Genomic DNA, 11471 nt, shown 5'->3' on the forward strand with positions numbered 1-11471 from the left:
AATATTTACACCTTTTTTTATAGTATTTTGAGTTGTATCTGGTCTCCGGTCCAATGCATGTGACTCAAAATAGCTCAAGGTGAATCTCTATTTGTTTATAATTATGAGAATTTTCTCAAATCTCTAATAGGCTTTTTCTTTGTGTAGTTAAAGCATATTGTGAGAACTAGAGTTCTAAGGAGAAACATTTGAGTCATGTTTTCAAAATTTTGACATTAAGTTCATTAGTATCAAATGTTTTACCTAGTCCTATGAGGTGGTTGACAATGTGAGTAAAACGCTTTTGCACCTATGCTATTGTTTCTTTAGACTACATTCTGAACATTTCACACTCCTGAATTAACGTGTTCTTTCTTGCCCGTTTGACATCATATGTACCTTCGTGAGTTACATGAAGAACTTCCCACATTTCCTGGACTGTCTTACACATAGAGATTCTATAAAACTCATCAAGCACAACAGTAGAAGAAATAATGTTACGAGCTTTAATATCAAATGGAGCTCTCTATTTTCCTCATCATTCCAAGATAAATATGGTTTTTCTTGTTCAACACCATCAATAATTTGAGTACAAATTATAGGACCATTTTCCACAGCTTCCCATATGCTTCTGTCAACATACCCATAAAAATTTTCATTCTAACTTTCTAGAAAGCATAGTTACCACCGGTAAAAATGGGTGGTTTGTTGATGGAAGCACCTTCAGCATACACTTGATTTTGTTCAACCATTTTCAAAAATTTTGAAAAACTATCAAAGCAAGCTCTGATACCAATTGTAGGAATTAGTATCACACAATGGAATGTTTAAGAACGTGTAAACGGACACAAAACCAATTGTAGGAATTAGTATCACACAGTGGAATGTTTAAGAACGTGTAAACGGACACAAAACCAAGAGGAGAGGGGTGAATTGGTTCTATTAAAAATTATCGTTTTCCCTTTTAGAAATTTCTTCGAACATATTGAATGAAAGAGATGCAGAGATAAGAAAAATCACACAGGTGATTTTTATACTGGATCCAATCAAAAGATTATAGGTCTAGTTGTTAATCACTATAAAATGAGTGATTAACTTTTACTAAATTCAGTTTGAGGTTACAAGATGAATAAACAAATAAACACTAAGAATACACCTTCCTTCAACACACGAGGGAATGATCATCAGCTTGAACAACTTGATAGAGAATCGCTTGAACCGTAGACACACTAACAACAAGATTCTCCTTCTTCAAGACTTTGATCATCACTTAAACGCAAGAGTTTCCTCATAACCAATTTTGTACTCTCAATAGTTTAGGTTACCTTCAAAAAGTTTAGGAAACTTCTATTTATAGGCCAAGGGTCAGAAAATGAAAAGACAACTCCCAACTGCTAGATATAATCGATTATCAAAAGTGATAATCATTATTTTAGGTCATTATGAATTTTGAAAAACGTGATAGTCAATTATCCTTAGTGATAATTGATTATTGTCGAACCCTAGACAATTATAAATTTCAGAGATAATCAATTATCCTTAGTGATTATAAATTATTGTCGAGATGAAGCATTTTTTAATTTTACTAATGATAATTGATTACCTCACGTGATAATGGATTATTATTGAGAGAAAAGTATACTTTAAGAGTAGTTACATAACATTTAAATGCTTACAATTGAAAGTTAAAGCCTTATACAATTGTTTCTACAAAGAATGTTTTTAACAATGTATGTAGATGTTTCTTCAAGTGCATCATCATCAAAATCTCTTCAAAGCATCAATGTTTTTCGTTTGTAATAGTTCTCTCAAAACTAACCATTTGTAAATGGTAATTCAAACATAAGTGGTCCCATCAGGTGTTTCAATTTGTTTTTCGAGGATTAAGATTTCAAATAAATCTAGTTTACTCGACGTGATTTCATTTATAATGGGCTAGAAAACTTAATATGTTTAAATTTGATTTTTAAGTCTTTAAGTGCTTATGCATCCACTCTCATAATAAATTTCACAAATAATTTACTTATATTGTAAACCAAAATCACAAAATCTTTAAATCAGTAGACTCTCACTGATATTGAATTAAATAAACAATTCATGCATTTCTTTCGAAGAATCATATTTTTTTATATTTTTATTGTTGAAGATGGAATAATGGAGAATCAAAATAAAAGACTAGGGAGAAAAAGGATATATAAAGAAAATAATGGTGATGAAGGGTTTGGAGGAATATAATTTGCAGTAAAATAATTACCAAGAATAAAATAAGAACTGGTAAAGAAAATCAATGAAAATGATGACTCATTGTTTCCATCAACAATAAATTTTTCATTTCTTCTTCTACGCAGCATTCTTAGAATGGGTGAAATTGTTTGTCATCCTATGTTTATATTTTATATATCTATTTATATTTTCCCTTTTTTTATTTTACTTGACATAATAAAATAAAATAAAAATACTTAAATTAGAGTAATTATCCTAAAACTATTAACATTGTGTCAGATGTCTTATTTACCTCCATGTTTTACAAGAATGATTGCACATAACCTCCCTCTCAAATTAATTTTAAATCTCTATTTCAATTACTTTTCTCGTGTTTTTCTCTATTTCGATTTAGCCTCGTTCGATGTCTTTTTATCTTCATCAAATTCTTTTCCATGTTTAAACAGCGCTCTTTGATTAATTTCTCCTTTCGATCCCACCTTTTGCATAACAATGCGACGGTTGCTTCTTTGATTTGATTTCCTCGATGTCCTTAACATGTGTATTTGGAATAAATTTCTGAATGTGAAAAATGAGTATGTGGGTGCTCGAAAAAAGAAATAAATTCTAGAATCAGGTGATGATGATAAACGTTATTTAATAATATCTAGCAATTTTTTCGATGGTGCCAAACCTTGTGAGCTATTCATTGACTAAAACCATTTTTATGCAGTCCCTGATAACAAAATGAAAACTCTCAAATCATATGTCGAGTTGTAAGTGGAAAGGATTTTGAGGGGTGCAAAGGGTATGGAATCGGAGTGCAGATATGAAAAAACAACATTGAATTTCTGGTCCATAAAAAAGGAAAGTGCGGAAAAGAAATAAGATTGGTATAATAAAGAAACGTATTGGGCTTACTAGCCCATTAAAGAGGGGTATGAAAATAAAATGGAATAGGGTCACGGGTGTTGCTCCCTCCACCACCACACATTTCTCCCTCCACATCCCCTTTACTATTCTGCCCCTCAGTAAAATTTTATTTTTAAGGTTATTATTTTTTAATTTTACTCATTCACAACCTATTTCACTAATAACTTATTCTAGTCTCGTACATGAGTAAAATACTTTTCTTTCATTTTAACATTATATTTCTTCCTCTCTTTCTTTCGTCATTGTGAGATACTACAAGTTGCAAAGGTTGGTGGTGGTAGAAAGAATTATCAAGCAGTCTCCCTCTCGTGGTGCAGTGTCGCTCTTGTGGTGCAGTGTGTGCCATGCTTCCTCCAAGTGTGTATTCGAATAAACCTTGAAATAAAACCCTAAAATAAAAAACGTAACCTTTAAACGGAGGTGACATCCTTCAACGGATGTCAACATCCGTTTAAGGAAAAACGGATGTCAACATCCGTTTTACCTTAAACGGATGTTGACATCCGTTGAAGGATGTCACCTCCGTTTAAAGGTTACGTTTTTTTATTTTAGGGTTTGTTTTATTATGGGACATCCGTTGAAGGATGTCACCTCTGTTGATGTATACTTCCTCACGTTGGTTGATGCTCTAGACGCTCCTCGATGTTCCTCCACACCATGGCGACGACACTCCTTCACACCACGGCTGCAATGAAAGCTTTCAAACCAAAAAAAAAAACTAGGAAGAAAAAGGAATGGAAATGCGGGAGGTGGGGAGGTGAAACGGAAATGGGGAAAAGAGAAGAGAGTTTTGTGGATGGGTGCCGGGAAAGTAAAATTAGGGTTTCAAATTATTTAAAATAGGGTAAAAGTAAAAAATTTTTTAACTTAAGGATATAATTGTATTTAAAATAGTGTGGAGAGGTAAAGGAAGTATAGGATGGTGGTGGAGGGAGCAACAGTTAGATAGTGACAAAATAATGTGTTAGTCTATATGTCCATTGAAAAGTAGGTGTAAAAAGAAAATGGAGGGTGTGGGTATTGTAAATGATGTGTAAAAGAAAAATAATGTATGAGGGTATTAAAAAAATGGATTGAGCTCTCTCTTTTTATTTTTCTATCTTTTTGCTATCTTTTTTTGTTTTTTTTTTTCAAAGAAGTTCATAGTATGTGAAAATTTTATTAAAAAAACAAGAAAACAGAAAACATTATAAAAACAAAGTAAATATATAGATGGGAAAATTAAACCAATGCAACAGTAAGAAACTTAAACTGAATAATCAAATTTCTTAGCAAGATTTATCATTAAATAACTTTCATTCCAAAAAGAAAAACTTTAAAATCCGTAAGTGTTTTTTATAAATTATTTGTTTTGAAAGATTTAGTATTATTTTTTTTTTTCTTACCTCAACTAGATTTTCTTATAGTTTTAACTGATTTATCATCTTTCTCAAAACTGGTTTACAGCGACCCATTTTGTTTGGAATGTCCACCGGAAAATTCACCCAACCCTTGAAAGGTTACTCTGATTTCTGTAGCATTGCCCATTCGCTGAAATCACTATATCTAAAATAAAAGCCATCCATGTCTCTTTTTAATAGTAATAAACTCGCATAAGCAAATGTAAAACCAGTTTCAATTTTATTGGTTAAGTGTTAGGCAGAATACAATGAATATTGTCTATAATTTTTTTGCAAGCAGTGGTGTATCTCTGAAGACTCAAGTTAAAGGAAAAATCTTAAAAGATATCTTCGTTAAAGGAAAAATCTTAAAAGATAACTTCGTTGAAAAATGAAAGATAGTGTTCTTAAATTCAAATAAACATAATTAATTCTAAGTGCAGGGCAGGAATAAATTACGTAAAATTTATCCAACCTGACCCTACCACCCACCCCCAATCCACTGGCATGAAACTGGGTTACAAAAAAACAAATCAAAAATTTACCTAACAAACTTTTAGCATTACAACCAGTTTTTTCAATCACAACCACCATATCAATATAACAGCACTCGCTAATGGTACACCTAAAAATGCCAAGGTACCTTCGCCATATTTTACATTCTATCTTCTCTTCTCCTTGGAGCACACGTGATGATTTCGTCAACTCTGAGGATCATCTCAGCTGCCTCTGTTGAAGATAGCAATACAGCTTGTTTCACTTTGAATGCTTCGCATATACCCCTTTCAGCCATGTCTCCAACCTTCCACAAAAACATAAACATAGGTAAAAGTAGAACAGAAATGCAGACACTACAACTATACTATACATAAACCCTCGTAAAATCCTGCTCTTACTAATATGTTAAACTTGAACACACTCATTAATGACAGGTCTTAAATTACCTGGCATTAGGCACATACCCTCCATGAACATATACACATTTTATATTTCGATAAGATACATCAAACTAAACACCAAAAACCAGTATATGACCCTAAAAGCCCTTAATCCTGAACCAGAAATCAGTATATGACCAGTGAAAATTAAAAACGATCAGCTACCAATATAAATAAAGATGACAATAAAACATTACATTACAAAATGAAATAACTCTTCTGACAAGAGTACACTTCATACATCATGATAATCACTCAACAAATTCACCAAACTCTTGGTTTCAATACTTACAGAACCAGAAATAACATCAATTCCTGCAGTACAGCCCTCCTTCTGATGCTCTGCACGGAGCTGAGAAATCAACTCAGCACTGTCCAAACCAGCATTATCAGCAATGATTGTTGGAATAGCCAAGAGTGCACGGGAGAATGCCTCAATAGCAAGAGACCTCTTTCCAGGAGTTTTCTTAGCCAACGCATCCACTTCCTTTGCCATCACCATCTCCGGCCACCCACCTCCAAGCAACACTCTGCTGTCATTTACAGTCTGTGATAGCACACACAGGGCATCATGCAATGACCTCTCAGCCTCATCAAGAACATGGTGGCTGCCGAAAAAGCAGATGCATCAGACTTAAAGTTGCACATACAAACATTTGTTCTAGTTTGCTTAAAAAAAGGCCTATTCAGACAAAGAAAAAGCTCCTAAGCATGTCCACCTAACAATGCACTGACTGAAATATAACATTTGACCAGCACTACATAAAGGCATAAATTCAGTGTGATGACATTAAGAGATTAAGACACGCAAATAAAGCAAGTAACATTCAGAAATCCAGCACTTGGTAGTTAAATCAATGTGCTGTACAATTCTAGGTGTGAAATTTCAGTAAGTCATCACGGAAACAGCATAAGATTATAATCCACTACAAATAGTTAATGATTCTGGTCATGGTTGATAGATGCAGAACATTACAAACAAACCGTATTGCCAAAATATCAAAACTTCAGCTGACAAAATTTGATGTAGCATGTTATCAATATTAAATTGCCTAACTCTGTAAAAAAACACTGAAAAGAAATTTTGTAATAACAAAAGAATAAAATGTACCTGGCACCTCTCAGAACTATTGTACAGGCCTGCCCCATAGCAACACCAGAGAAATGAATCAGTTTATCCTCGCCAATCATAATCTCCTCAATAAGGTCACAATGCCCAAGCTTAACAGACTCGGGATTGTCAAAAGTTGATGCAATTTCACCACCAGTTACCAGAGCCAGACGCTCAATACCATCAAAATCAGCATGCTCAATAGCCAATATCCCCGCATCAGCAAAGAGCTCCTCTGGAAAATTGTAAATCAACTGCCTGTTAACAAAACAGTTGATACCATGACCTATTATCTTCTGCACCTTTTCTCTCATTTTTTCTTTCTCAGCTGTTTCAATCTGAGCAACTCTAGCCATAGAATCAACACGAACACGTGCACCATATATCTTCACTTTGTCTGTATCCATGGCAGTGTTGGCCACCAGTATCTTTGCATTCTCAATCCGTTTAGGTTGTCCAATACCGATTTTCTTGTCAAGAATGAATCTAACAAAAATTATGAATTCAAGTAAGATAGCTTACACTTTGCCACAGCAATGCAATGTTAAGCAATGCTTAGAATAAAAAAAAACAAGATTACTATCAAAAAATCCTTCGTTACAGAGGAAATTGCAGAATTTGATAATCATTTTTTCTATGAGCACGACTCTGCACAAGTTTTTAGGAAACAGCTTGTGCAACTCAATATAATGAAGATAATAAGGATTCAACAACAAGTTGAAGAATTCCTTTTTGCAAACTGCGAAATAGTCCAACTTTTCAGCAATATTACCCTTCATCTAAGAACGAATCCTTCAACGAGCCTCCGGGTTTTTTAATAATCTGAATAGATTCTAAATTAGTGCTTCCCTGCATTTGAAAATAACCATTGAAAGGATGGAGATAAGAAGATGAAAGAATGAAAAGACATACTTAATAAAAATATAGCTCAAACTAATAAAATAAATATTGAAGCATAATAAACATTTGTTTGCACAGTAAAATCATTGAATAGCCCATATTACAAAATTAACAAAACAACTGAAGGAAACTTCCTATTTTAAGGCCATCTAGAAAAAGGAAAAATCACTACTCGACATGAAAAGCTGTCATAACCCAGTAAAAAAAATAGAGTTAAACAAATAATTTGAGTTCCTACAGAGTATTCCAAATTCACTATTATGAAATCGGTATATAGTTATTTATGGATTGGAATACATTTGAACGGCCACATTCATACTGTAAGAAATGATTATGAAACAGCAGATATTCATATAAAAGTAGTTATGTAATCCAACTTCCTACTACCACGTTCAAGAAAGTTCAGTTGAGTATATGGAAAAAAAAAAAAATTGATTAGATTTGAATCTTGTGTATCAAGACTGGAGTTCATCTGCGGTTCAGAAATTGTCTAAGGGAAAAAATTTGGCTAACAGCAAAGGCTCTATTTGTTATATCTATTAAAATTGAAAACTGATATTCACAGCAGGGGCACAATTCACCTTTAGCCTCATTACAGCATCCACAGCCAAATTTGCAAAATGCTCCTTGTCCTGTGAAAGAATCTTAGAGCTCAAAGTTGTCATTGCAATGTTCAGTAAGTCTGACCTGAATTTCTCTGCAAAATCCAGTAAATTATATCAATATATCAGATAACAAGTCACAAGAATGGCTAAATACCTGGCCAGGTCCTTCTAACACGAGGATAATAACAACAATGCTTAAAAGGCAACAGAGACAATTATAAAACCCTGAAAACAAATCCAACAAAAAAGTGGGAGAAACAATACCAGAATCAGCTTTGTTGTCCACAACCTTCTCCAACAAAGCATTCCGAGCACACTCTGCTGCCATTCGGAAACCTAGAAACCACGTGGAAAAATAAGTGCATATAGGGCAGCATTAGAAACAAGGGAAATAAAAGATTGACAATGGAAATTTCATTGACTACTTATATTACCACACTTCTCAATAACAAGCATCAACAAACTAATTCTTACTTTAACTAGAAAACAAGCACCAAAATTTTTTAACACCAGGCTTTGCATTCCCTACTACTTAATATCAAGCTTTAAAGGAACACTCCATGATGTTAGACATCAAAGAAAGACATGGTATTCAAAATACAATTTAAAAACAGATGAAGCACAATAAGAAAAATGTTGCTTTCTTATCCAATACAAGAATTACTTATTGAATATATTGTCTTGTACTCAAAGAGTCAATCACTGAAGTTGTCAGTAGAAAATTCACTAATATGAAAACATAACATTTTCAGGATAAGAGCAGTTGAGCCACTGTAGAAAAGAAAAGAACTGAACCTGATATTATTGTCATTGGATGAATCTTGGTTGCAACCAGCTTTTCTGCCTCCCTTAAAAGTTCACCAGCCAAAACAACAACAGAGGTGGTTCCATCCCCAACTTCATCATCTTGTACTTTTGATATGTCTAACTTACATTAAGGATGGTTATCTTAAAATATCCACACCAATGCTCTCAATAATAACTAGATGGGTAGCATAAGGATGACCAAACACACAAGGCTCCCACCAAATGGGATATGGGTTGGGTATGCACACAACCTCTCACATACAAAACTAGAGAGGTTGCTTCCAAGACTTGAAACTGTGAACTATAACTTACAAGGAAGCAAAATTACAAATGAGCAAACACTCACCGTATCTGGACGGGTGTTATGCAACTAACAAATCGCTTGCCACCTTAAAGATAAATATGTGGCAAATAACATTACCGCTAGTTAAAATTATTCAAAAGTTGGCCACCCACTTACATAAGTGTAAAAGAAATTTGAGTTACTATTTTGAGAAATTTGGAGACCCTTTTCTAGTTCAGTTCACTTATGCTGCCTCACATTGGTGGGTGCCATATAGTGGTGAACTGCAACATAGTCTGACTCTTTTAAAATTGCAGGTTCCTTAAATTAATGCTGGCCTTTAATCTATCAAGATAGTAATCTGTTTTTTGGTTTTGGCTCCAGACCTACATTGATTAGGGACTTCCATGAAACTAGGAGTTTCTCATCTGCTTCAGAAATTCAAAATCGTGACTTCACTTTGGATTCATTATATATGCGTTTCCATGATTAAAAAACTGTTCATCAAGTAACTATCAAACCCTTAGGTAACATAAATAAGAATTTCACATTAGGTCTCTCCAAAATCCAAATTTTCTAAGCTGCTTTCACCACAACAATAAAACTTAATAAGGATACCCACAAGGACTTTGGCAGCAGGATTATCAATATGGAGGGACTTCAAAATTGTAGCCCCATCATTAGTGACAGTAACTTCACGTCCTCTACCTGTAGACTGCAAAATTTTATCCTGCAGTAATCACATCCAAGACATATGAATTGGCTAGGAGTAGAAAATAAAGCATTTATCACCACCACTTAACCAAATGAGCCAAGAAGAGATTTTACCATTCCCTTTGGCCCTAAGGTTGTCTTGACCAAGTCAGCAATAGCCATGGCTCCAACAAAAGAAGCCTGCACAAAACCAAATCATTCAACACATAAAAGTAATAATGCATGAAAACATTTGCTGATACAGATCATAAACATTATACTATTCTCAAGGAAACATGGCACAAACATAAGATCATAACATGCTAACCATTCTGGCCCGCTCCCCTTTTTCTTCACTGGCTTCATCTTTAAAAATTCTATCAATCTATAGCATTCACCACAAAAAGAAATCCTCAGGTGAAGAAAAAGAAAAAGTAAGAAAAGAAAACAACAAAATTGTATAGCATGTAACTTACCGCCATTACAGGAAAATTCAAATACAATCACCTGAACAGAGAAACAAATCATGTCACGTAATCAATCACAGAAAAAAAAAAGTATTTAGATTCTATGATAGGATCGGGCCAACCGAAAAAGGATAACAATGAAATCAAGTAAAAAAATGCACCCTAAAGAAGCACTGCCATATAGCCCTATGCATATATAGTGCCTGATTACACTTATCATAAACATCACTCGATTTACACTTAAAAAAAAACTACAGATATAGTAAATTTTCCCAGATCATTATCTACCATCAAACTACTATATTAACACAGATCTATCAAAAGAACAAGAAAAAAAAATATATCCTGTATATTAAATAATATAATAAACAAATAAATAATCCAATATGTCCAAAGTCAACACAAGAAAACCTAAATCCTTTGTGTCTAGTTCTAGGTTTCACACTGCAAATGCAATTCTTACTTCTATCAACTAAGGCATTCCCGAGTCTTGATAAAATCCAGGTATGGCTATTGCTCTATACCATCCTATCGAAGAAAGAAGGAATCAGGGTTTGGCTCGGACAAGAGAAAGCAGCATGGATTTACTATGCGAATGTGAGAAATGGAGGAAGAAAAGAAACGCGATTTGAAATGGTAGAAGTTAAGAAGTTGATGCAGAGCAAAACATAAAAGAACTTGCGAACGGACAGAAGAACGATAATCAAAATGCATAAAATGGTTGAACCCTTCAAGTACAGAGAACTCGAGAAACTGACCGCAGAAGAAGGTGGAGTTGGCGAAGCGAGTGCGAGAAAGTTGCGATGCGAAGCGAGAGCGCAAGGGTTTTGTTTTCGTTCTGTCAAAATATGGGTTTATACAACCTTCTTTAAAACGAATCGTTTTGGCACCTCTCACTAATTTTTGTTTTTTTCCATAAAATTAGACATAAATAAAATCTTTTGAAAGGTTAGTAAAGATATTATGTTCAGAGATTTGGTAATTTAATTTACAATCTTTTTAATTGAAAATGTAATAAAATATAATTTCTTTCTTTGATGAAAAAATAATTAAGTTCACTTTATTTTAAAATAATTGAATATAGCTTAAACGTATATTTGAATTTATTACGAACAAAACCGCTTATTTAGAGCAACAATTAGATATAAAAATCTATGGTTAAATATATTTTTCG

At 33.6% G+C, this 11471-nt stretch overlaps 1 protein-coding gene across 2 annotated transcripts; it reads right to left on the reverse strand.

Annotated features, from left to right (window-relative positions):
* Positions 1-4847: 4847 nt before the first annotated feature.
* LOC108340563 (T-complex protein 1 subunit beta) lies at positions 4848-11154 on the reverse strand. 2 transcript variants are annotated; one of them, XM_052877565.1, is made up of 13 exons: positions 11056-11070; positions 10761-10825; positions 10307-10337; positions 10159-10215; positions 9966-10031; positions 9756-9867; positions 8843-8971; positions 8312-8383; positions 8024-8139; positions 7315-7391; positions 6543-7028; positions 5724-6039; positions 4848-5295 (listed from the first exon to the last, which is right to left on the reverse strand). In XM_052877565.1, the coding sequence occupies exons 3-13, from the start codon at positions 10310-10312 to the stop codon at positions 5149-5151; spliced, it is 1584 nt and encodes a 527-aa protein (XP_052733525.1). In that variant the 5' UTR covers positions 10313-10337; positions 10761-10825; positions 11056-11070; the 3' UTR covers positions 4848-5148. The 2 variants fall into 2 exon arrangements, with proteins under 2 accessions (XP_052733525.1, XP_017433522.1); XM_017578033.2 differs by lacking the exon at positions 10761-10825 and having other exon boundaries at positions 11056-11154.
* Positions 11155-11471: the final 317 nt, after the last annotated feature.

Source organism: Vigna angularis, chromosome 5 (genome assembly GCF_016808095.1).
Source record: "Vigna angularis cultivar LongXiaoDou No.4 chromosome 5, ASM1680809v1, whole genome shotgun sequence".
NCBI lineage: Eukaryota > Viridiplantae > Streptophyta > Magnoliopsida > Fabales > Fabaceae > Vigna > Vigna angularis.